General features: G+C 40.2%; 1 protein-coding gene across 2 annotated transcripts; it reads right to left on the bottom strand.

Annotated features, from left to right (window-relative positions):
• Positions 1-19,892: 19,892 nt before the first annotated feature.
• Positions 19,893-27,320, bottom strand: LOC117678937 (uncharacterized). Of its 2 annotated transcripts, XM_034440455.3 has the most exons (5): positions 27,237-27,320; positions 25,997-26,069; positions 25,740-25,787; positions 22,839-23,189; positions 19,893-21,927 (listed from the first exon to the last, which is right to left on the bottom strand). In XM_034440455.3, the coding sequence occupies exons 2-5, from the start codon at positions 26,051-26,053 to the stop codon at positions 20,185-20,187; spliced, it is 2,199 nt and encodes a 732-aa protein (XP_034296346.2). In that variant the 5' UTR covers positions 26,054-26,069; positions 27,237-27,320; the 3' UTR covers positions 19,893-20,184. The 2 variants fall into 2 exon arrangements, with proteins under 2 accessions (XP_034296346.2, XP_087731247.1); XM_087875121.1 differs by lacking the exon at positions 27,237-27,320 and having other exon boundaries at positions 25,997-26,489.
• Between the last annotated feature and the right edge of the window lie 204 nt (positions 27,321-27,524).

The raw sequence follows: 27,524 nt of genomic DNA, 5'->3' as shown, positions 1-27,524 counted from the left end.
GCTAGTAAGGGAGTGGGGTGTCCTTTCTTTTTCTTTACCAGTGGCTTGCCTTGTCAATGTTGGTGGGAATGTTGGTGGCTTCTTGAGTAGCCTGTTGTTTCTGTTAACTTGTTTGTCTGAGTTGGTAGTTTCTTAATTGGGATTTAGTTTACTTCTTGATTGTTATTCTAGTATTAATCTTGGTTTCAATCTCTTCTTGTCTAGGTGTTGATTGCTGGTGAGGAGTTGTTTTGGTTCTTTTGTTTCCTTTTTCACTTTTTGATTGTCTCCTTTGAATGGTATATAGATGTTGTTTTTCTCTATGTGTCTGTTGATGACTGATTTGTTTGAGTGCCAAACTTCCAGGAATTCTCTAGTATTTTTGGATTTGGATTGGTCTAGGATGCCTAGTTTCCCAGTTGAAGCTATGTTAAGTCTATCCATGTGTTGTGAAATTAAAGAGTTTTCATCATGTCTTTTAACTGCTACTTGGTGCTCATGGATGCACTTCTGCTAGTCTTCGACCTATTTGTCCTACACAATGGCTGTTACAACCCTTACATTGTACAGTATATTTTGTAAATGACTCTTGGGGTTTTTTTTTTTTTCTGGGACTGCTGTATCTTTTGGTTTACTTAGGATGTTTTGGAGGACTTTAGTTGGTTTGTGTGCTTCAGTGAGGCCATGTGATTGTAATATTGTTTTGTTGGTTTCCGAGATGTTTTTGATGTATGGCAGTGTTATCCTTTTCACAGCTTGTGTCAACCCACTATAGTGGGTTGAGTGGTCAGGCATTTTTTGATAAAAGTTCTGTGGGTATCTATTTTGTTGGAAGATACTGTTTCCTTTTCCTGATGTTCATGGTTGCTGCAATGTTTGTTCTCCTCTAAATAGTGTTCTCCCACAGTTTCTTTTGCGGGAAGAGTTGAGTTGGTAATGGGACACTTGGTTGGTATGGGTAGTTTCCATATTCTGTGGTAGCAATGCAAGGCCAACCATCCTATTCTTCTGCTTTTTTAACTGGGGACATTGGGAACTAATATCATGCCAAATCTGTGGTTCTCCAGATGTTTCTAAATTACAACTCTGAGCAACTCCATTCAGCATGGACAAATACAGACGGTTCAGTAACCTTTGAAGGCCATCTCTAAGTCCAGATGTTCATCTAGTCCAGTACTGTTTTTTCCATTCGCAGGATTGCTCTTCATCTCTGTTACTAGAGATGAGTTTTTGGTTTTGTTGGTTTACTATAAGCCATGGTGGCGCAGTGGTTAGAGTGCAGAACTGCAGGCTACTTCTGCTGACTGCCGACTGACAGCAATTTGGCAGTTCAAATCTCACCAGGCTCAAGGTTGACTCAGCCTTCCAGCCTTCCAAGGTGGGTAAAATGAGGACCCAAATTGTTGGGGGCAATATGCTAACTCTGTAAACCACTTAGAGAGGGCTGTAAAGCGGTATATAAGTCTAAGTGCTATTGCTTGCTATTCCTACTTTCTTTCCAGGGTTTCATGTGAAACTTGGGATTGATCTTGTCTGCTTGCATGCATAGAAGCCATAGTTTCCTCTAGTCTCCACATTTTTGATAGAGCCAGTTTCAGAGTTTTACCTCTCTATATTAAGAGATTTGTGCAAGGAAATAGAAATAACTCTTCAACTTCTTACTTAGAGGATGTTCCATTTTTCCCAGATTTGTATCCATTTACTTGCAGTTTATTCAACTACTTTATAAATGACAAGTGCATTTGCAGGAGCGGTTCACAGTGAAAGAAAAGCTTAGGCCAATCTCACTAATAGCAATAGCTTTTAGTCTTATATACAGCTTCATAGTGCTTTACAGCCCTCTCTAAACAGTGTACAGAGTCAGCATATTGCCGCCAATAATCTGGCTCCTCATTTTACTGACCTTGGAAGGATGGAAGGCTGAGTCAACCTTGAGCTGGTAGGATCAAACTGCTGGCAATTGGCAAAGTTAGCCTACAATGCTGCACTCTAACCACTGCATCCCTACAGTTCTAACCTTGTGAAGTTAGCAAATATATTTGCGTGCGATTAAATAGATTCAGAACCCCAATTCACGCCATATTTTGTTGGGTGAAAAATGAGACATTAAACTTTTCCCCTTTGCAGTTCTGATCTGGTTTATGGGAACTTTCTGTCCCATGAAGAATATCTCTGAACTACTGTAATGGTGTATGAGAGTGACCTTGGGAAACAGAGGAAGAGCCATAATCAGGGAACGATTGGACAAGAGGAAGCTTAGCAGAAGGAATGCAGACATGGTAAATGTCTCAGACAGGACCCTACCTAGTTTCTTGGCTTGTAAAGGTGATGGAGGAGAAATGAACTTTCAGACTTGCAAAATTCTGTTAATGTAGCCATACAATAAAGTAGAAGTAGTTCATCTAGATGTGTACTTCCTGTTTGCCCTACCTTGCAAGGCTGACAGCAGTTTCATTAAAAGGGGACATGCAGAAGTAAGTTTACTGGAACATCTCTGTGTGATTTGCAGGAAATCAGTAAAAGATAGTGTTAAACAATAGAAGAACCTCCCTCCAAATTAGGTTTCTGAAATCAAGGAAACTTGGAGACAATAAAAGTGGCTTCTCTGTTTTAATTCTGGTACGATGAGTCTTAGCTATGGCAATAGAGTTAGTAGCAGAAATATGACTTTTCTGATTCTCTGCTTGTTTTGTGACTGGCAGTTGTTTGGTACAGAAAACAGCAGGATATTTAACAGATTAACAGAGTTGGAAGGGACCTTATAGGTCATCTAGTCCAACCCCCCACTTAAGCAGGAGACCCTACACCAGTAATGACTAACGTTTTTGCCGTCGCGTGCCAAAAGCGGGGGGAGCACAGGGTGGGGGAGCATGCGTGCGTGCCCATACCCATAATTCAATGCCCCTCGCACATCGCGCATGCACGCACGACACCCACCACCACCAAGCTTGGCACACAACGGCAAAAAGTTTACCGGTGGGGCCAGTAGGCCCATTTTTCACCCTCCCCAGGCTCCAGAGGCTTTCTTGGAGCCTGGGGAGGGTGAAAACGGCCTTCCCCACCCCCCTGGAGGCCCTCCAGAGGCCAGAAACGGGCCATTTCCCGACTTCCGGTTGGCCCGGAAGGCCTGAAAATCAGCTAGGGCAATGCTCGCGTGTCCACAGATATGGCTTTGCGTGCCACCTGTGGCACATGTGCCATAGGTTCACCATCATGGCCCTATGCCATTTCTGACAAATGGCAGTTCATTTAGTCCATTTAGGTAGTTATGTAAATGTTGGCCTTGCAAGAGTTAAGAATGAGGGATAAAATTGGGGTTACCAAACCATTACAGCAATTTTAGAACATAACTAATAAAGAAATCTCATCATGAACTTTCATCTTGAACCACTGTTTTGCCTCTGGCCCCAGCTGGGGGTTCAGCAAAGGGCAAACGTGGATTCCATAAGTCTAGTCAACCCACTCTTCCTTTAAAGAATTTATCTGATGTGAGACAAGGTAGTATTTTAGGAGCTGGTGTTAAATTTGCTTAAGCCTTTTAAATATACCTTTCTAAGCTCTAGGTTGTTTCTCCTAGCTGGCAAATATTAATTCAGGATAAGGACTTGCCCAGGAGATGAGTACAGCAGGAATTAAAATATTTGAATAGCTTTGGGGCCAAACCCAAAAGTATATTTTTGTGCATGTTTAGATGTTCACTGCAGTAGGAAATAGCATTTTATGTAACTGTCCCCTCTTGAAAGTATTTACAAACCAAATACAAGTGATTTTTTGAATAGATGTGTCTTAGGGATGGGCATTCATGAGTCACATCTTACTCGAAGCTCCCAGCTCCTTTTTCAGAGTCCCTAGATTTCCTTTAATTTGTGCTGTTGCAGTTAGGTGTTATGATTATTGAAGAGTTCTCCAGGCTAAAAGTAAGGAACAGAACAGGCAAGCTTATTCTCCAAATAATAATAATAATAACAACAACTTTATTGTCATTGTACGTGTATGCACAGTATACCCATACAATGAAATTCACTTAATGCCCAAAGACCAGGTCCAACACACATAATCCCTAAACACACCCCCACCCACCACAAAATTCCCCACCCCTAAACCACCCAATCATCCACACAACAGACAAATGCTGTCCAACAACTCACTGATGGTGGCCCTTTAGTTCATTGTTGAGTGCAATTATAGCTCTGGGTTAAAAACTATTCAGAAAATGTGTGGTCTGAGTTTTAATTGTTCTGTATCTTCTGCCAGAAGGCAACAGTCCATTGGAGATTACAGGTAGTCCTCAATTTACATTTGAGATCAAAATTTCTGTTGTTAGACAGAAAGACAGTTGTTAAGTGAGTTTTGCCCCATTTTATGACCTTTCTTGCCACACTTGTTAAGTGAATCTTCACTGTTGTTAAGTGAATCACTGCAGTTGTTAACTTAGTAACACAGTTGTTAAGTGGATCTGGCTTTGTTTGTCAGAAGATCACAAAAGATGATCACATGACCCTGGGACATTGCAACCATCATAAAAATGAGCCGATTGCCAAGCATCTGAATTTTGAGCACATGACCATGGGGATGCTGCAAAGGTCATAAGTGTGAGAAATGGTCATAGATCACTTTTTTCAATGCCATTGTAACTTTGAACGGTCATTTAAAAAATGTTGTAACTAGAGGACTACCTGTGTTCTTTAACATTTAATCTACTGTAAAAACTCAAACATCAAAAATGTCTACTGCCGTAACCTAAAAATTAATTCTTTCTTTCTTCTGATGTTACAGTGTCACTTCCATTCACACTTTGCCCCCCACCCCCCCGGGTAAAAATAAATCCCCTTTGAGTCAAAGGTGATTCCTCGTGACTTCCCATAATTTTCTTTGCAACTGAATAGAATGGTTTGCTGTTTCCTTTCTATAGTTTTGGGATTTCCTAGATTTTTTAATATGACACAATATTTACTTTTGCACCTACCCCACCAAAAGAAAGCTACAATGAGGCCAAAGAGCCTCATTTAGAAATAGACACAAAACTTTGCTGCTACTGTGTTTAGATTGCAAATATATGGGAATCTTCTGCAAAGTAAACTCTGTAAAGAACCAGTGCTGAAATGTGACATGGAAAGGCAAGCTGTGGACAAAAATAGAACAGCAAACAAACATCAGAGAGCACTTGCTCTTTAGATCCAACAGTGGGGACACAATTTTTTAATGAAAGCAGTGAAGTTCTGGAAGGAAATAACCTTGCATAGGCAAATAGATGTGCAAACCACCAAAATTGTTGATGGCCATATAATCACAGCTTTGCGATTTGAAAATGTGTGGGTGATTAGCAGGTCAAGCAATATGAAATTGCTTAAAACTCAACAATAATGTAGGTGTTGCTTCCGCTTTATACATAATAATTGTTTAAAGGTAAAGGTTCCCCTCGCACATGTGTGCTAGTCGTTCCAGACTCTAGGGGGCGGTGCTCATCTCCGTTTCAAAGCCGAAGAGCCAGCACTGTCCGAAGACATCTCCATGGTCATGTGGCTGGCATGACTAAATGCCAAAGGTGCACGGAACGCTGTTACCTTCCCACCAAAGGTGGTTCCTATTTTTCTACTTGCATTTTTTATGTGCTTTTGAACTGCTAGGTTGGCAGAAGCTGGGACAAGTAACAGGAGCTCACCCCATTACGCGGCACTAAGGATTCGAACCGCTGAACTGCCGACCTTTCGATCGACAATCTCAGTGTTTTAACCACTGAGCCACCATTGAAGTATGTTCATCATCTAGTCTGGCTCCCAACTTCAGCCACGTTTGCAAGGAATAATTTTTATATGTATAAAAATGAGTTTGAAGCCTTGTAACCCTTCTTCGATTATGATTTAACAAAGAAAAAGGCATTTATACTTAAAAGTGGAAAGAGAAATGTTCATTGTATGTATTTGAAGTACAGATAGTTCTCGACTTGCAACAGTTGGTTTCATTCTAAGTTACAACAGCACTGAAACAAGTGACTTATGACCGTTTTTCACACTTACGACTGTTGCAGCATCCCCGTGGTCATGTGATCAAAATTTGGACGCTTCGCAACTGACTCATATTTATGAGGGTTGCAGTGACCTCAGATCATGTGATCACTTTTTACAACCCTCTGAGAAGCAAAGCCAAAGGGAAAGCCAGATTCATTTAACAACCGTGTTACTAATTTAACAACTGCAGTGATTCACTTAACAAGGTTGGCAAGAAAGGTCATAAAATGGGACAAAATTCACTTAACAAATGTCTGTCTTAGCAACACAAATGTTGGGCTCAATTGTGTTCATAAGTCAAGGACTACCTGTATAAACTATCAAAACTGGATCCACTGAAGATTAGGCCCCCAGATTGCTTATACTTTACAGTGATTTGTATGTTTATTTATACACATTTTCATAGACTCTCCATTTCCTGAGGCTCAGGGTGATTTATAATCAAACAATAGGAAGCAATTAAAAAAGAATTATAACAATGTTCCCTAACTTAACTATGTTAAGGTGGTCATGTTCCATCAGTGCAGAAGGAATACCTTCTCAAAGGCAGCAGATGAAGTGTTCCAAAGAGTGGTCAGCTATGAGAAGACACTTCCTCTGCTTACATTGGGTGTGAAGCCTCATGATGCCTGGTGTCAAAGAAAACACACAAAGTGGGTGGAATCTAGTTAGGGAAGACAATCCTACAAGTACCTGGGTGCCGACTTTGTAAGGCTTTCAAGATAATCACCAACACTGAGTTGGATCCAGAAACTAGAAGATCCAGGCACAAGAGATCTCAGAAGGAGATGCCGAAGTGGATAAGAGTGACAAACTTCCTACATTTGTCATTGTGGATGCATCTGCTGGATGTGGGGCTTTCTCTGGGGAGCAGTGAGCTTAGTAGGTTCTGTAATGTAGTGTGTCTTTAATAAGTTCTGGCCTTTACATCTGCATTACCTACAGTATAATAAAGGGTGCTGAGAGCTCTAAAGGCAACTCTGGAAAAGGAAGTTAATTGTGGCATTGAAGAGGTGAGTTGTTAACCCTCAGCACAAACTTGCCTGTAAGGGAAAAAGGAAATCATGCCTTTAAGTTCAAAACTATTGCTTACAAGTACTTTTATTCTTGTGTGGCTGTATCATTTTTTCTGTTTCACTGATTATACCGTAATTTCTATAAAGTGGTTTTGAATAAGAACAGAATTGGGAGGGACCTTGGAGGTCTTCAAGTGACCCTATACCATTTCATTTGTTTTTACTTTGGTTATTTGTAATTTTTTTGTTGTTGTTGAATTCTTTGAGCTGCCCAGAGTCAAGTATGTGAGATGAGTGTCTATATTAATAGAATAACTAAAACAACATTTCTGAGCTACTGGTTGAATTCAGCAGAGAGACAAATGAAATGCAAATACAATCAACTGCAGATGTTAAAGTTAGAGCCAACAAAAGTAAACCATCAATTTGACTGTCCAAAAAAACCAAGTTTCATAGGTGAACTGATGCAGAGTAGAGAAAAGCAAAAGCAATAGACAAACACACAAATCTGGACATTTATTCTACTACCTTCAAACATATAATTGAAAGGTTGAAAGTGAACATTCACAATCAAGTATAATGCAGAAGTTGACAAAAGCAGTCTTGAATAGCTGTAGCATGTTACTCACAAAAATACAATACAGATGATAATGAGACATGCATTCCAATAGTTAAATACACAACAATCAGAATGCTGCTGAGCCTAACAACAGCAAATGACGCAAATGAAACATCTGGACATGAAAAGGCCATTTCTACATTGTGAGTTAAAAGAAGACATCAATATGGGGAAAGGATCTGATTCAAAGACTAAGCAAGAGAAAGTTCTGTGTGCAAATTACAAGAGTATACATGGATTTAAACAAGTCACCCAAGCATGGACCACAAAAATTAAACAAAGTACTCCCAAAAGAAATCACTCAAACCAAGGCCAATCCATGTCTATACATAGAGACTGAATAACAGATGGAGTTTTATATTACTTTATGTTCCTGACTTTGTGAAGCATCTATGGCCATCTACAACCTACGCTCCCTCTCTGAGGGAGAAGGGCAGTTTCTAAAGGCGATAAGCAAATAAATTTGTTTTTAAAATTCACAGAAGACCCAAAAGGAGGTCTGCCTCAGTGTAGTTCACGGAAGAATCCTGGGGTATCTGGTATATCTCTCTCTCTCTCTTTCTCGGCTACAGAAAACTTTTGATAACTGAAGATGATTTAAGAATAAGAATAATAACAAAGTTGGAAGGGACTTTTGAGGTTTTCTAGTCCAACTCCCTGCTCAGGCACGAAACCCTACACCTTTTCTGGACCAAGTGCCCAAAGTGCACGTGGCCAAAACCCCAAAATGCAATGCACGTGCGGCCTCGCGCATGCACCCCCGCACTTGCCCCACCCCCATGCATGCACGGCAGAGACTAGACGACTAGGTGGCTGGCGGAAGGTGCATGCGCGACAGAGCTGAACTGGGGTGACGGCTCGCGTGCCCACAGAGAGGGTACCATAGGTTCGCCATCACAGCCCTATACCATTCCATACAAATGGTTGTCCAATCTCTTCTTAAAAATTTCCAATCTTGAAGCACCTCCAACTTCTGGAGGTAAGTCGTTCCACTGATTAATTGTTCTAACTATCAGGAATGATAATAAATAAATGTTAGTTCTAGGTTGGATCTCTCCTTGATTAGCTTCCATCCATTACTTCTTGTCCTGTCTTCAGAGGCTTTGGAGAATAGGTTGACCTCCTCTTCCTTGTGGCAGCCCCTGTGCACATCCCGAAAACAGCATTTGAAATCATATAATGTGCCTGGTTGCCATGATTCGCACATCTTCTCACAAGGTGTAGCAGCAAAGAGAGAGCCTGAGGCTGAAAAAAAAAGTCCCTTTTAAAAATAAGGCTACATTCCTGTGGTGTTCCCAAAATATAGTTCTCAATGAAAGCCCAAATGAAAGAGTGGTCTTTTGTACAGAACGCTTTGAAATCCTTTTCCTTTTTTTGTTGTTGTTCTTGATGGTGGTATACTATTATATGGGAGGGGGGGGAAACAGGCATTAAGGATACATTTGTCTGCATAATTAAGCTTGCAGTTTTAATACTGCATTTTGGTGTCCTAAAAAATATAGTCCTGGTAAAAAAAAAAATATATGGGAAGGGCCAAAAGCATGTATTTAAAACAGAAACAAAAACAAAAAAACCAAAATGACCGCAGGACTGCGGTGAAAAGCAAGAAACATATTTAGAACAACGAGAGTCCTTAAGAGAGAATGAATATCAGTATGATACTGTTATTTTTTTCATCAAAATAATCCAAGAGATAATATTTTGAGGGTGGGGGGATGGAATAGAAACTGAATTAGAGGAGAATATAAAGGCTGCAGAAGTGTGATAATTAAAAGTAGCTTTTCCTTTTTGACATGTCAAAGTTTGACTAAAAATACAGGAATATATTTCTGAAATGTTGTGCCACAATCGTAATCATAAATCATAGATAAATATATGATATGATTATTGTTAATCATGAGGAACAATCACCAGGAACAGAAATCCTGGAGAAATTGCTCATGTCTTGCTTTTTTTCTGTCTGTTAAGATATTGAATTTAGTAGCTGGAACAGTAAAGTGTACAATAGGCCAGAAAAACACAGTTGTAGGCGATTAAATAGAGAGTGCTGACTCATGCATGAGGCAATCGACGCTATGATTGGTTGCTGTAGGTATAAAGGGGGCGGTTCCCTTTTTTCCCGCCTTTTTCTTTTGTGTGTTCTGTATGCTGTTTAAATTTACCTCACAATGTTCCTGTGTCCCCTACTATCTTGTGTTCTTTTCTTCCGGATGATGACAAAAAAACTGCTGCAAGTTTTAATGTTAAATATATTTATGCCTATATAAAAGACTACCAATTTATATTAGTGGCTTTGATTTCATCCGGACAGCTGCTACGCAATTCCCCGACAGTATACAATGTCCCAAATTTTAAAAAGGACCATTTGTTCTCCCAGTGGCCACAGTTCACCTAAACTGAGGAAGAACATGAAATTTTCCATAAGGATCCAGCTCAGTGGTGAAATGTAAAATTTGTTACTATCGGTTCTGTGGGCGTGGCTTGGTGGGGGGCTAATGTGACTGGGTGGGCGTGGCCAACTTTTTTTTTTTTTACTTTTAAAAGCATTTTTTCTACAACCTCTTCAGTTGTAAAAAAAAATGCTTTTAAAAGACTCTGACGATCCCAGCTGAGTTGCCTGATCGCCAGAGGCTTTTGTTTTCTTTTAAAAGCATTTTTTATTTTTGCTTTTAAAAGAAAAAAAAGCCTCTGATGATCAGGCAATTCAGCTGGGATCATCAGAGCCTTTTAAAAGCATTTTTTGGCCAAAAAGGTTGTAGAAAAAATGCTTTTAAAAGGCTCTGATGATCCCAGCTGTTGTCCTAGACCCACTTGTCTTGAATACAGAAACTTACAGGTTCTGGCTCTTAGCATTCTTTGAAGAATCTGATACCAGAATATAGAAAGTTGTCTTGTTTCTGGAGATGCTGAAGAGCAACGTCTAGTCAGAATAGCTACTTGTAGGATAAATGTACAAATACTTGAACCCTATTAAGGTGTTTTTGTATTCCCTACCAGTGTAGCTAAACTACAAATCTAGGAAGTTGGTAATATATTGTATCAAATAGCACAGACATTTTAAGCATTATATGGCTACAGTTGACAACAAAGTTAGACAATTTATTACCCTCCAGAAATTGAGGATTTTTATTTCAGTCTACACTATGGATAGTTAGTAAGGAATTATGGGAGCTGAATTCCAAACCTTCTGAAAGGCACCAAATTGTCTTGTTCCTCCCCATTTCCAATTTTACTTTTTATACCAAATGATAGAAGCTTGCACTTCTGACATTTGAAAAAAAAATCTCCAAAGTGCACGGTATACATTTGTTTGTCTTTGGGGGTTTTATTTTGCTTTGGGTTCCTTTCAATGTCATATATTATGGAATTGCTACTGCAATGACAAATCTTCGATGACATTTTGCATAAGTCACAAAGAAATTCCTAGGTTAAGGATCAGTGAACTGAATTGGATTGCAGCAAAATCTCCTGATTGATTGTGCACATCAGTCATTTCCATATTTATGTGGTTTTGAGCCAACTCTAAAAAGAGTCAAAGCACACTCAAGTTCACCAAGGAACTCTGGAAAAGCCTGAGTAAATGGAAGTGTCCTTATTTTAGCAAATTGCTAATAAGTGCCTATGAAACAAGTGTTAGGTTTCCTTTCAGAAAATTCAATGAGACTCTTATTTCAGTTTTATTGATCGGAACAAATTACCACAACAGCCAGACATGCCATCTCAACCTCAATCATTCAGGAAGAATCCCTGAAGTCATTAATATTATAACCCACAGCATCCCAAGTATTTAATCTTCTGTGCTTGCCAAAGAAGGTAGAAGAATTCTGCTACATTAATCTGACCGCCACAGGGACCTAGGCAGTTGTCAGGAGTCAGCCCTGACTTGAAGGCACCAGAAAACAAACAAGTAACTAAAATAATTAAACCATGACACAAACTCCAACATATATCTTATCGCAGAGATCCTTTGGCTCAGTCATCTCAGGAGATTAAATTTTGTCTGACCTCTAGGCATTGCCAGGATTTTCTTTCCTTCCAGATGGAATATACAGCTTGAGGTTCTTGTTGTGGCTCCGTTGCCTGAGCCTGGGCTATCGACAGATGCAGACTCTGAGAGTGAGAGAGAGGAGTTGGCAAGGCCTCCCTCTCCAGGACCCTCCTCTCTGGCAATGCCTCCGGAGGACACCGAAGGCCAAAAGATAGGCTCAGAGCCAAGCATGTCCCCGCAGCCACAGGTGGACAGCGACGAAGAAGATAAGTGCTGGCTGGACCCTCGGCAGAGGCGCAGGGAGAAACATGTGCAGCAGAGGGGAAGGCGTGCCAGAGATTAGCTGAGTCACTGGACCACACCCCACAGGGTATAAATGTGGGTGTGGTGGCCGATTCAGTTTATGACGAGCAAAAACTGGAAATAATCCATGATCTCTGTGTTACTGGACTTTGCCTGCTTTATCGGACTGCATTTGGATTAATTCTTGTATTGTTGAAACTCTGCCTGTTTTATCGGAATGCTTGCAGTCTAATCTTTGTTTTGTGTGAGTAAAGTCTGAATTGGCAGCTAGCCACTGGGTTGCTGCCAGCTTTATCTTCAAAGAGTTTTGTCGTGTGGCTTATTAACTCCGGGCCATCTGTGGGGGTGCGTGTGTGGTACGGGGATAGAATAGTTCTAGAGTCATGCAAGGTCCACAAAGCCTTGGTTCCATCCTCTGCAGAAGAGGCGAGATGGCGCAGTGGTTAGAGTGCAGTACTGCAGCTACTTCAGCTGACTGCTAGTTCAGCAGATCAGCGGATCAAATTTCACTGGCTCAAGGTTGACTCAGCCTTCCATCCTTCCGAGGTGGGTAAAATGAGGACCCAGATTGTTGGGGGCAATATGCTATTTAGTATACTGTCTTTGGTGTAAGCCGCCCAGAGTCCTCGGAGAGTGGGCGGCATAGAAATATGAATAATAAAATAAATTAAAATAAATAAAGATCTTCAAAAGATGATACCACATATTCGTTATAAGAGAAAGACAGTTAAATTATTAAATACATGACTGACAATGAAACATATAAAATATATTTAATTTTAGCTAAATGTGTATACAAATGATTATTTTTTTTCCTGTCTTGATGTGCACTATTTGTTAGCGTTCAACCACCCAGAATCCTACTCTAACACAGCTAATAGCATAAGCACGGTGCCGCTGTGCTTTGATGTGCTTTGCCATTATCATTATCAAAAAGTTTGTTCATCTTGCCAGCCTAATCTACAATCCTGGTTCTTCTTAAAATCGCTCAATCAAAAACAACTTTTCAGGGTGATTTGTTCCAGGAAATAATGGTAACCCAACCTAACACATTTATTTTATTTTTTTTAAAAATCAGGCATTAGAAGCTAGACATTCTTCCCATCTTTTCCTGTTATATCATAATGTAACTATCTTCTCCTTATAGACCACCTTCTTCAAGTTGAGTTCAACTGTAAGTGATTTCATAAACCAGGGGTGTCAAATTTAAGGCCCGCGGGCTGGATCTAGCTTGCAGGATGCTTAAATCCGGCCCATGGGGCCAGCCTGGAAATATCAGAGGATCTGCCCGCGGTGCCTCTGCCAACTCAAATGGGCCGTGTGTGCCCCCCCCATGCCTCATTTTCGCCATTTTCACCTCCTGCAGAATTTTGCCAGCCAAAAACAGGCCACGCAGGGGCCCTGCATGGCCTGTTTTCAACCACCCAGGCCTCCAGTAGCACTCTGCTGGCCAAAAACAGGTCATGCAGGGCCCTCAGGAGGCCTCCATGTGGCCCATTTTCGACCAGCAGATGCTGCAGAAGGCCATTGAAAGCGAAAATGAGGCACGGGGGGCCACGCACAGCCCGTTATAGCTGGCAGAGGCACAGCGGGCCAGTCCTTTGATATTTCCAGGCTGGCCCTGTGGGCCAGATTTAAGTATCCTGCGGGCTGGATCAGGCCCTCAGGCCTTGAGTTTGACACCCCTGGTTTATGAAATCACTTACAGTTGAACACTCTGTTTTGGCTGGCAGGGTGCTACAGGAGGTGTCTGTTCCATCTTCCCCTGACCCAGTATCCATGTCCAAAGGCATGAAAATCTTTAAAGGTGACAACTTGCACCTTGAATTGCATTCAGAAGTACACCAGCTTCCAATGGAGCTCATGGAGAAGTAGTGTTACATGTGCCAAATAACTGCCTGTGCTGCCACATTCTGTACCAGATACAAGTTTCTGAACTCTCTTCAAGGGTAGATTCATTTGGAGTGAGCAGGACCCTCCAGTCCAAGCATGGATGCAGCTGGCACACAACCCGAAGATGTACAAAGGCTTCTGATCAGGAGTTGTGAGTTCAGGAGGGCACCCAGATTACCCTCTGGCTCTGCCATCCAAGAGCAACAATGGAACCTTCCTCTTAGTTTTGCTTGAGTTGAGCCATCCAAGCCCTCACAGCTTCCAGACACACTGGGACAGGACATCCATGGCATCACTCAGGCAGCCAGGGTAGAGAGATAAAGCTGGATATCATCAGCATAGTTGATGTCCAACTCATTCAATCTTCTTTTAAAAAACTACTTTGCAGTGAATTGGCAGGCAAAGGATGAAGACTGGATAATATGCAAGAATGGCAAGAAATGAGATGAATATTTAAATTGAATGTATACATATATTAGTATATTTACATACATGGAAAATTGAGATGTTAACATCAGAGGTGTTTCCAAGCTTTGTGAGATACATGAATTCCTTGCAAGTAGAAAACAGACTACTTGGAAACGGAATGTAGAACTGAAAATATTAGAAAAGTTTGTACTGGAACTAGCATAGGTTGTGGCCCACCAGCGGCCTGCGCAGATTGTGGCTGATCCCGATGACGAGGAGGCTGGTGTGGTGTCGCACTAGCAGCCTGCACAGCTGGCACTCGTGTCAGACAGCGAGGAGGCTGAAGAGGATGTGGTGCCAGAGGCAGAGACTCAGCCTGGGGCTTCAGAACCTCCAGAGGCTCCTTCAAGTGGAGAGAGCGAAATGGAGGAGCCTCTTCTCAATGCTCGAGCACGCAGGGCTGCCAAAAGGCAGGAGTGGCTACTCAGGAGGAGGAGGTCTCCTCGAGAGTAAGGCTTAAGGATAATTGGCCACTCCCTTAGCCTATTTAAGTCACACACCTTTAGTAAGTTTGTTGCTGGAAACAACTTGTAATTATCAACAGAACATTTTTGGAAAAGTCTTATCGTATTTTGTTTTCTGGGCTGGATGCCAACCTTTGCCTTACTTTTGTTTATTCTTGCTACTTAATAAATTTGATAAGGACCGTTGGTGTATGTCAATATCCTCGGAAATCCGGAGCTGGGGCAGAACACATAGATCTGTCTCAATCAGTGGTGCTGGCAGTAAAAGTGGTCTTGAGAAAACAATATGTGTTTCATACAAAGAAACTAATCTTTATGCAATCATTATGCATTGCTGCAGGGACATTTCCAATTGGGCTCAATTCTACAATTCCCATTTTTTTATCATTTCATGTAGAGCAGCGGTTCTCAACCTGGGGGTCGCGACCCCTTTGGGGGTCGAACGGCCATTTCCCAGGGGTCACCAAAGCCCTCTCTCACCCCCCCCACGCCTTCACTCACCCTCACCCTCTGCCGGATCGCCATTCGTTTACTCCGCCCACTCCCAATCTATTGCTGCCTCCGGAGTCCCAGCTGATGGCTAGAGGGGAAAAAAACTTTAAATTCTTGCTGCGGGGCTTCAAAGAGCCGCCCTACTCTCAGCTGCTTTGCGGAGGGCTCTGTTGCTAGCTAGCTGCAAAGAGGTAAATTCCTGGAGCAGATTTTTTCCCCCCTAGCTATGCTGAGAAAGGGAAATTGAAAGTAAGCAGGATCTTGGCTGCAACGTGACAAAATGAGGCAGAGAGATTTCTTTTTCCTCACCAAAAAGGTAGGTGCAAACTGCAAACAATGGGAAATTTAGGGCAAGAGGAGGTTCAAGATTTTAAAACACAGAAGAAAAAAAGCTCTATTTAACTAGGGAATTGTAATAATTGAGATACTATTAATTGTATATTGTGTTGAAAGCAGAAATGGTTAAGTTGTGGTTTGGAGGAATATATGGGGGAAATTATTTGGTTTATTATTATTGGTAAATATAATTAATTGATTTGTAAGAAATTGGATTGCATGGAAATAATTGGAATATTCATGTTCATATTGATTAATATACAAAAAAGGTAGCTATATAACTAATTGATTTATATTAAAATGTTGAATTTGTATTAAACAACTGTATTACATAATTAACCAATGTGAGGATGGATATAAAAATAGATGACAATGGGAAGGGGTATAATATAGAATAGAAGGGAAAAATTGAATTTGATTAAGATTAGAGATGAGGATGAAGGGTAATATTGGTTTTTTAAAAAATAGATGAGGAATAAATATGGTAAAAAGGAAATATAAAAATTGTAAATTTAATTGAAATGACTAAATACTGTGTTGGAAGAAATATCCTTCTGGGTTCTGCTCCAAGTGGGGAAAAAGACACTGGAAACATGGAGACTGCTTGGAAAGATGGTTTAATGGTGGACAGGATCACATGGCTTGATGGGGCCCATTGTGTTAGTTTCTGTTGCTATTGTGTTGCAAATGTCCTTTGACAAAGGATTGAGTTTCTGCCTCTGGCCCATTAACAAAGGGTGGGGGGCAGGAAGGTGGGAGTTGCTTTGTCTGTAAAATATGCTTCTCCATTTCTCATCCAGGTAGGAAAATATAATATTCTGCCTTTTTAATATTTCCCAAAATATTTCATTCTTCTAGGAAAGGGGTCGATGCTAACCTCCTACAACTGTTTAAATTTGTGAACCGGCCACAAATACATTGTATGTTTGTATGTATGTTTCTAATTATTGCTATTTATTGCTATTTGTTCTCTTTTATTCTTTAAAGTTTAACAATTCATTCTTTATCTTAATATCTTAATATTTGTTTGGGGTTGGCTTTCTTCCCTTTCATCTTTTTTATTGTACAGCAATCTTTCTCCTCAAACCTACCACCTCTCTCTTTTCTTTTCTTCTTACTTTCTCTTCCCCCCCTCTTCTTCTCCTCCCTACTTCCTCTTCCTTTCTCCTTCTCCTCCTCTCTTCCTCCCTCTCTTACCCTCACTTCTACTCTAATTTCCCTTCCCTTCCTTCATCCCACTCTATTGCTGTATCCTTTTATGCATATGGACTACTCAAAGGGCTGAAAAAGTTGTTTTTGACTGGTCCTCACACTTTTGACCAGTCCTCGAATTTACGACTGTCCTCACATTTTACGTTTTTTGCCCTATCTTATACCATGTTGAAGAGAAGCAGTTGTGAAATGAGTGACATGGTTGTTAAGAATGCTGCACAGGCATAAATGTGAGGATGGTCATAAGTGTGAGGACCAGTCAAAAGTGCGAGGACCTGTCAGAAATGACTTTTTTCAGCCCTCTGAGTAGTCCCTATACATATAGCCATGGCCACCTGGTCACATGACCAGCTAGCCACGCCCACCCAGTCACATGACCTCCAAGCCACACCCACAAAATAAGCCACACCCACAGAACCAGTAGTAAAAAAATTTAGAACCCACCCCTGGTTGGGGGTCACCACAACATGAGGAACTGTATTAAAGGGTCGCGGCATTAGGAAGGTTGAGAACCACTGATGTAGAGATACAACTTGTTGTATGGCTGCATGGAAACTTAATTAAGGAGAGATCCAACCTAGAAGAAAGGAGAAATTTCCTGAGGGATGGAAGTTTTCAAGAAGAGATTGGATAGACGTTTGTCAGGAATGGTATAGGTCTCCCGCTTGAGCAGAGAGTTGGACTAGAAGACCTCCCAAGTCTCTTCCAACTCTGTTATTCTACATTCTAAACTTCTATGGAAAGTTTGCCCAGCAAATATTCGAGTCCAGCCAAAAACAGCTGGATAGTTACAATGCTTGATTTACACAGCAGTGCCACTTTCTGGCTGTTTGCAAAGTTGCAATTTTTACAACTTTTCCGGTTAAAGTTAAATTATAAGCTTGTGACAGTGTTGCTGTCCTCTCACAACACTGACTTTGCTTGCTCTGAGGAAGCATCCATCACTCAGGGTCAGATCTGTAAAGGAATACTTGAGGGGACTCAAGCACTGTGATAGGAATCCTACTCATATGACAAATATTTTGAAAAACTAAACAATGATTGGGTTCATACAACATACTAAAACTTAAACTCATATTAACTAAATACATTTGCTTTGCTAATATAACATGATACGCTCAAATAAAGAAACATTATTGGGCCTCTGCCTGCAAATGCTTCAGATTTCCTAGACAGGAATCCAGTGGTGGGATTCAAGTAATTTAACAACTGGTTCTCTGCCCTGATAATTTCTTCCAACAACCAATTTGCCAAACTGCTCAGAAAGTTAACAACCAGTTCTCCCGAAGTGGTGTGAACTGGCTGAATCCCACCACTGCAGGAATCTATTTTGGCCAAGAGATATTGTCATGTTGCATGGTGTGGAAAAAGGAAATGGTGGCCTTTAATTTATATGAGTACAGAAATATATCAGACTGTTTTCAGTGAGTGGGGAGGAATGGCTAATCCTTTTTATTTCAGCAGACATCCAGATATTGTGATACAGCAGTTTTTCCCCAACCTGGTATTCTCCAATACTGTTCTAAAATTCCCAGCTAGCACAACTAATTATTTGCTGGGAATTATTTGCTGGGAATTATTTGCTGGGAATTTGCTGGGACACTGCTCTCCCAACATATCAGAAAGGTGCCGAGTTGAAAAAGAAAAAGCTGTGCTATCACAAAACTTCTAGGTTGCTTGATGTCTATGGAGGTTGTCAATCATCCAGCTCATGGTTGTCCCAAAGGTGTTTTCCAAAAGGCAACTGGACCTTTTGTTTTCTTGGAAGATATTTCGCTTCTCATCTCATCCAAGAAGCCTCTTCACTTCAGAACTGAAGAAGTTTCTTGGATGAGAGGCAAAACATTTTCAAGGGGGAAAAACAAGAAAGTCCAACTGCCTTTTGAAAAATACCTTTGGGACATTCTAAGTTGCTTGTTCCAATAAATTCCAAAATGTTATCTAAGAGAATTAGATCTGGTTGTAGGCCTAATTATGGGTACATAATTTTTGAAAATTATTTTCTCTTGAATTCTCATAGAATCATAGAGCTGGAAGGAGGTCTTCAAGGCAGGAGCCAGCAGTCTTATACCATCCCAGTCAAATAGTCCAGTCTATTTTTGAAAACTTACAGTGATGGAGCACTCAGAACCCTAGAAGGCAAGCTATTTCATTGATTAATTGCTCTTAACTCCAAAAAAAAAAAAAATCTCCTTAACTTTTTTCAAAATGTTTTTGCTTAAAAACTAGTGTATGAGGAGGAAGCATTTCTATTTCTCAAATACATATGTATTCTGCTACTATTGTGACACACCGATATTCAAATCTTAATACAATATATTAAAGTGTCTCCTAGCATAAATATTAAAGCAGGCAATCAATTATTGGTTTTTAAAAAACTTTTATTGCTAAGAAGAGGATTGCTTTATTTTTTAATTTAAGTCCACTTGTATAAAAAGGAGGGATTAAAATATAATATTTTCCAATACAGCTATACATTTATCACAAAATATTCATACATCCCATATTATTAATGATATTTCTAAGGCTGCAGACCAGCTGACGTGCATTGGAACACATATTCTCTTTGTCTCCTTTTGTGCCATCCCTGTAGTAACTAAATTTCTTTAAGTGCCACTTAGTCACAAGCCTTTGAGTCTAATCTTAATACACAAATGTACCTATGTCATTAACATGTTATTCCTCTTCTTCTTCCAAACCTATAGGAAGTGTGCTGATAATCTGTTGACATCATGACAAAGAATTGAGACTTTGTCCCAAAAATTTGTTGTTGGTTGGTATGAGAGAATCTGTATTGTGCCACCAGATTTCAGGAGTGCAAATTTGGGGGCAGGGGCATCCATGCATCAAAAAATAATAATAATGGGGGGGGACCCTGTATATTTAAAGGGAAAACTTCCTATTAAATTGATCATAGACACAATTTAAAACAGCAGTCAACCACATATCTTTGGATTGTTGTGAACACATATGTGCATGTGTGTAAACTGTTTTTTTTTAAGTAGGCCTATGTGAAAGAAATGAATATCGGCCTCTAAAAAAATCTTAAATGACAGCTGAAAGAATTTCTGAAGGAAATCTACTGGCAGCTGCCACTGTTATACAAACTCTCAGTTTCTGCAAAATTCCTCAATTGTTTATTCTGAGAAATAGCTTTAACTGATATTTTTCTTTGAACTTAATTCTACAGCAATCAATGCGTGTCAAATCTTGCAGAAACTGATTTCATCTTCTTTGACATTTCTCAGGTGCATTTGTGCTTCATTGGAGCCCCTGGTTCTTCTAGAATTATCATTTCTACCTGTCAACTTTCACATTTCTAAAACAATTAAATAAATTAAAAGAAAGAATCCTGACCTCCGACTACCATACAAAGTTGGCTTTCTTTGTTTTTTTGTGCATTAAATTAATACCCATCCTGGCAATCGTTATCATCATAATCACTAAAGGGTTTGTTATGGTAAAAGTCAAGCATTAGTTTTCGGCTTTCGAGCTCCTTGCTTCTTGACCAACTGCTATCTTCCATGCTGTCAGACTGGCTCATAGTATCCTCTCTGGATTTACTGGGTCTTTCAATAGAATTGCTGACTTCCTCTTTGGATTCACTGGTTTCTGATGAACTGCTTTGCTGATCTTGCCCTTCATTTGAATTACTGTCATCACTGCTGGCACTTTCTTCAGATACTTTGCTGCTCTCAGATGATGCACTTTGAGACAATCTGCTGTCGTCCTCAACGGATTCTTTTGTGTCTTCAGCTGACTCTTCGCTCTCTTCCATAGAAGAGCTCTTCTCACTTGATCTGCTGTGATGCCACTTGAATTCTCTGGATTCAGCGGCTCTTGGTGGCATGTTTCCTGATTTTTCAACAGAGTGACTCTCCTGAGATTTGCTAGGATTGCGCTCGTTTGATTCCTCTTCTGTCTCTTTAGACTTTTGCACAACTTTTTCTTGGGAGCTTCTGGTATCTTCAATGGAGTCACTCTTTACATCTTCTTCAGATGCTGTGTCTTCATTCTCTCCTGATTGGCTAGAAAGTTCTATGGACTGACTATGAACATCATCTTTTCGTGATTGGCTATGTTTGTCTTCTCTGGAATGGCTGCTCGTGTTCTCTTTAGACTGGCTCTGACTGTGCCCTCTGGTTGCATCTTCTTGGGACCAACTGTGCTTATCATCTTCTGTGGACTGGCTATTCTTACCATCTTCCCTAGACCGGCTGTGCTTATCATGCTCCCTGGACCGGCTGTGCTTATCATGCTCCCTGGACCGGCTGTGCTTATCATGCTCCCTGGACCGGCTGTGCTTATCATCTTTTTGGGATTGGCTATGCATATCTTCTGTAGAATGACTGTTAAGGTTCTCTCTAGATTGTTCCCTGGATGAGCTCTCTATAGACTTCCCAGAATGACTGGTTTCATCTTCTCTGGATTGACTGGGAACATTTTCTGTTGATCGACTAATATCTTCTACAAGTTGGCTGTCTGCCTCAGAATTATCATCATCTTCTTTCAAGGCTTTGTTCTGTTCATATTCAGGGCTGTTATCTTCATCTGAATCACCATCAACATAATGAATCGGTTTCCTTTCAAAATGTTCTACTGTTTTGCTACTGCTATGGGTTTCTTGGCTGCTTTCTTTTGAATGAATAGCCTCAGGAAGCATGTGGGAATCACTGCCGTGGCTCTCAAAAGTCCTTGGCTCGTCTCCTTGCATTTCTTCACTTTGAAAATCATATCCATCCTCTTGGCTGCTACTGTAACTACCCCTTCCATGCCTTCTGCCATAATCAATAATGTGGTTGTCCTCTTTCTCAAGGTTTCTGCTTTCACTGCTGCTACTGCTACTGCTGCTACTATCATCAGAATGTCGACCTCTGGTATGACCACCATCCTGTTCTCCATGAGTTGCTGGAGGTTGCAGAGCATCTACTTCACTTGGAGATTTGGTGTACCCAGGGTCTTCATCGTTATTTCCATCTAAAGAGTCATCACCACTGATATCTTCTTCAGCTGTTAGATCACTTCCTCCTCTCTCCACAAAAGTATAAAGGACTTGTTCTGGGGTATAAACCATGCCGTCATTCTCAACATCAAACTGTTCTTTGGATATTTTGTTAGGCCCAAAAAGGTGACCTTCACTTTGGTCCTCCTGTGCCAGAAGACAAATGGGGGGGGGGACAACATAGGTTCATTGTAAGTCTTTATAGGCTTCATAGAATAATTGTAGCTCTGGCTTCTATCCAGCTTCATTCATAAAAGTGCATCTCATAGCTACATTTTTAAAGTATATAACATTATTTCCTACATTACTGAAGGCAGTGGTGGAATTCAATTTTTTTTACTATCGGTTCTGTGGGCATGGCTTGGTGGGCGTGGCAAGGGAAGGATACTACAAAACCTCCATTCCCTCCCCACTCCTGGGGGAAGGATATTGCAAAATCCCCATTCCCTCCCCACTCTGGGACCAGCCAAAGGTGGCATTTGCCGGTTCTCGGAACTACTCAAAATTTCTGCTACCGGTTGTCCAGAACCTGTCAGAACCTGCTGAATAGCGCCCCTGACTGAAGGGCCTTCCTAAAGCAATGGTCATAAGATTTAATTTATGATTTATAATCATAATAATAACAATGTATATTTAATAATTTATATTTAAACTGGTATTTTTGTTTCTGAATAGCTGGCAGCTGCTTCCACTTCTGTAATCCATGGTGTCCTTGAAATCCATGTTGCTACTCTAAATCTTTCACAAATCATAATGTCAAAAAATAGGCATTTTAATTTTCTATCATTTAAAGGTAAGAAACACATGCAAACTGAACTCTGGCCCTTAAAATGGGTTTTATGCAGTTAAAAATGCAAAGAATCCCTGCAATCTTTCATCAGACCTTCTTATAGTCTTCCATAGACCTTTGGTCTCCTTCCCCATGCCCTAAATTAATTGCATTTTGTATTACTAAATGTTGACTATTCCTAGCTTCCTAGGTTTTTTTTTCCCCCTAATGTCAAAATAACCCATCCATTGCACTTCGGCGCTTATACAAGAAAGCTTTGAAGACCTACCAATGATGTTCTGCCAGCAGATTCATCATCAGAACTCTCCTTATTTATTTCCTTTCGGTGATAGTGGGAATCCTTGTTGCCTGCCCTTTTCCTGTAGACCATCTGATGTCCAAAATAAGCTCCCTCTTCATTGTCCTGAGTGCTCCATTGATGATCATCTTCTGAAAAGCTCTCAAGGCTTCTGCTGGAAACCTCCCTGGGAAAGCTGTTGCTTTCACAACTTTCACAGCTGTTGCCGCCAAGATCTCTTCTTCTGTCTTCTGTGCTTGAGCTTAGTCTGTTTTCTGCATCTTCATCACTAAGATCTGTAGAGTCAGCTCTCTTGTTCAAGCCTTCTTCAACTGAAATAGACTATCCAAGAAATGGAAATAAGAGGATGCGTTGCTAGATATATCTTCTATATATTCATATTATAATAAGAAACAAGATCATCTTATTGTCATCCCAAGAGCAAGTTAATATCAGATGTTTCAAGGAATATACCATCTGATGATATTTCTATTGGCAAGACAGAACTCAGAAATGAAATGTTTTTGCCATCTTTTCTATGTAAAGGATCTTATCTCATTGCTTACAATGGGAGGGAATGTATCCATAGTATCTGCAGGACTGATTAAGAATCTTGACACATTGGATTTGCAATGTATCCCCTCTGAAGAAGAAATCCAGATTCTCCACATTAGCCTCATTACTACAGTTTGTAATCTGTGAGCTGGGAGACAGGATGTGATGTCTCTTTAACAATTTCCCTCCATGTCCACTTGGCTGAGCTTATAAGAAGCACTAGTCAGCAGTGGTGAAATCCAATTTTTTTTACTACTGGTTCTGTGGGCATGGCTTGGTGGGTGTGGTGTGGCTTGGCGGGTGTGGTGTGGCTTGGTGGGCATGGCAGGAGAAGGATACTGCAAAATCTCCATTCCCTCCCCACTCCTGGGGGAAGGATATTGCAAAATCTCCACTCCCACCCTACTCTGGGGCCAGCCAGAGGTGGTATTTGCCAGTTCTCCAAACTAGTCAAAATTTCCACTACTGGTTCTCCGAACTGCTCAAAATTTCTGCTACCGGTTCTCTAGAACCTGTCAGAACCTGCTGGATTTCACCCCTGTTAGTCACACATTATAAGAGTTATGAATTTATTATTAATTAATTAATATGCCACCCATCTCACTATCTCAAGTGACCCTGGGATGCTTACAATAGCATAAAATATAGATATACAAACATTAAAAACATTAAGATTAAGATTAACAACAATTAAATGTTAAAATTAAGAGTATGAACACTATGGACTATTTTCTCTCAGTCAATCCATCACCTCCAGCAAAGTGTGCCCCCCATTGAGGCTTCAGGCCAACGAGCAGAGCCAGATTTGAAGGCCAGAAAGATTGAGGCAGATGTCACCTCAAAAGGCAAAATTTACATGGCTTAGATGAACTCTGTTTGATCAGCAGCTTGGACATTAGAGCAGCACTGGCAGAGGTAGGAAAGTCCACTCCCTAGCAACTGTCAGAAGCCTCCACTGCAGCTTTAAAAAACAATGAGAGAAAGCAAGATAAGGCTGAATGAGAGGAGAGGATGAATTGTTGTGTAACAGATAGGATGAGTGAGATGTGAGCAGTGGAGTGAGCAATGAAGCAAATAGCAAAGCAGGTAACAGACTGCATGAATGAGGGAACAAGCAATGGAGCAGATAAGTGACAAAGCAAGAGACAGAGAAAGAGCAATACAGTGAGACAAAGTGAGCAAGAAAGCCCAAGAGAACAGGTGAAGAAGAGAGAAAAATGTATGAGTGAGCATAAGAAAAGTAGCTGAAAGTAGACAAGAAAGAATGAGGGATATAAAGAGTTGTCTATGGAGATTTACAATCATCAGGTCATCGCTGTCCCAAAGATGGTTTTTCCAAAAGGCAATTGGTCTTTCTTGGGGAGGTTTTTTTTCTCTGAAAATATTTCACCTCTCGTCCAAGCAGTTTCTTCAGTTCTAACTGACTGTGTTGTGGCCCGTACGTGGTTGTGTGCAGCTGGCACTCAAGTCGGACAATGAGGAGGCTGGAGAAGATGTGGTGCCAGAGGCAGGGATTCAGCCAGGGACTTCAGAACCTCCAGAAGCTCCCTTAAGTGAAGAGGATGAAGAGGAGAAGCCTCTTCTCGATGCACGGGAGTGAAAAGCTGCCAAAAGGCAGGAGTGGCTCCTCAGGAGGAGTTCTCCTCGAGAGTATGGCTTGGGGCTAATTGGCCACTTTCTTAGCCTATTTAAGGAGGAACGCCGACTGAAGCAATTTGCAGGGAACAACTTTGTTCACATATCTTCGTGTCTTGTCTTGCTTGTCTTATCAGCTTCCTGCAAATTGCTTCTGAGCATTCTGCCAACCACAGTAAGCTTTCAGTATTATTCTTTGAATTCTTAGCGGCTGTTCATGCAGTTAATTAGCAGCAGTTGTTGTAAAAAAACTGGTTTATTTAGTAAACTAAGGTTTGAACGGACTTTGTGTGTGCTGCGTTCTTTGGGGTCTGTAGCTGGGGAAGAACAGATTGGAGGAGGAATGGAAGGATTTATATTCTTTGCAGTCACCCTAGAGGTCAGTCGTTAACTTTCTGAGAGTTGTGGAGGCCATTGAAAGGACTATGTTGTAGACAGGACACAGGTTATGCTGTATCCCTCACTCTCTGCTGAGGGAGGGCTGTTCAATTCTAACATGGGAAGTTGGTGTCAAAGAGACCATCTATGTTAAAACATAGGGGGAGGGATACAACGACACCTATCTCCTATTTAAATGCAGTCCTTTCAACAGTCCCACAAAGGTTCCATACGTGTTTATACTTTGATTTTGCACAGATGTTATAAAGACAATTTCTAAAATAATCTCAGTTTGAAAACAAATATTGAAGTTGATTTACTTACCCAGTGTTCTTTGGAGTTGCTGTGGTGTGCACCTGGGTATCTGGATACCTGAAAATATTAGAAGGGGAAATAAATATTTTTACTGTGCATCTATTATGAGCTACTCAGAATCTGGTTTTAAAAGGGATGGCTGTACAAATGTTATCAATCAATAAATAAACCTCTTAAAAAGGAACTCTTGGCTTAGAGGGGCAAATGTCATTTCAAGCTTTTGGAAGAACATTTTGAGTCACCTTAAAACATTAAAGATTACTTACAGGATGAGCCCAGCAGAGACTCCATAATGAGATGACCAAGAGACCAGTTATCTTCATTTCTATTTTACGATGTCTGTAACAATAAAAGATGGGTGCCCAAATCAGCAATTGTTTATAGCACTGGCAAAGATCTCTGATTGTTGCTTCCTTTTTATTGTGTTGAGATACATCTTAGCTCATTCAGAGCGAAAGGCTATTGATAGGATGGCATAAATAAATGACAAGATAGATTTGATCCATAGGCTGCCAGATTTAGCTTTCCAGGACACAATTTTCAGAAATAACATCTAATCAGATATATCATATTTACTATAGGAAGACAATGACTTTTCCTTCCAGATCATTATTTGTGAATTGGGAAAGTTGTCCTTTTTATTTAAAAAAAAAAACTGATAGAAATAGGCAGAAGGTACAAATGACTATGACACAGATGTTGAAAATAAATCTGTGAGCAGATTTCAATTTGCTCACATAGACCTAGAAAATATGTATAACTATCAGACTACTGATTGTATTGCCATGACCATGGCAACAGGAGAGACCATCATAAATGTCTGTATGTATATAAATTTATATGTACATGGTCTTTTCATAGTGTATTGAGAGCAATATTTGATGGTTTTTTATATGCTTCCTGGTGCTATAAATTAGACCTGCCCTTTCCCTCCACACTATATATATAACCACAACAACTTAGAATGTTTTATTAGTTTGAATTTTGCCCAACCAAAATTAATGAATCAACAAGTTTTTCCCTTGTCCCATTAATTGATATATAGGAGTAAATTTTCCTGCTTTTGAAAATCACCTATTTCTCGTAGAGAAATAGTTCCACAGTTATTAATTAAATCTAAGTAAATCTTATTCACAAAGGTGAAATTAATTTATATCCAAAATGTATTTGCTTTATTTATACTCATTAACATTTAACATGTTAAATACATTTAACATGTAAAAATACATAATAGCTATTTTAATTATTGATTATCAAAATAATTTTTAAAATCTTACTTTTTAAGAGACCCTTCCTATAAGGTTCTCATTCTACACTTTTACATGTACACATTTGAAAGATGAAATAATTAAAGCTGATTTTTAAGATTTATAGCCTCTACAGGTAATAATAATCTACTTATTCTCTAATTTCTTTCACTATCACTACGTATCCGCAGGTGCTTTCTGCATTAGTTTTTTTTTATTCTTAACAATTTCAGAACAAAATAGAGAATTATTTTTTTACCTTTACTTATTCCAATGGCTCAATCCAGAAGTCCTTGTCTTAAGAAAAAATAACTTCCTTACAGCATAAAAAAATTGAATCCTATTTTCAAATCCCAGGAATTAGTATCCTCTATGAGAGTGCATGAATTTAAACTCTGCGGCAGTAAAGAGAGGACCAATCAGCTGCCTTGGGTAAGAGGGTGATGTCATCACTTGTCACCATCCATCTAGCCTGCCTACGCTTCCCTTCTGCCCCCAGAAGGATAGTTTTCCTAAAAATAAACTGTGGTTCTCAAAATGACTAGAC

The sequence above is a fragment of the Pantherophis guttatus genome, chromosome 8 (genome assembly GCF_059756535.1).
Source record: "Pantherophis guttatus breed Tessera chromosome 8, ASM5975653v1, whole genome shotgun sequence".
NCBI lineage: Eukaryota > Metazoa > Chordata > Lepidosauria > Squamata > Colubridae > Pantherophis > Pantherophis guttatus.
Note: the sequence above shows the minus strand (reverse complement) of the source record. Positions and strands in the feature narration are given on the sequence as shown.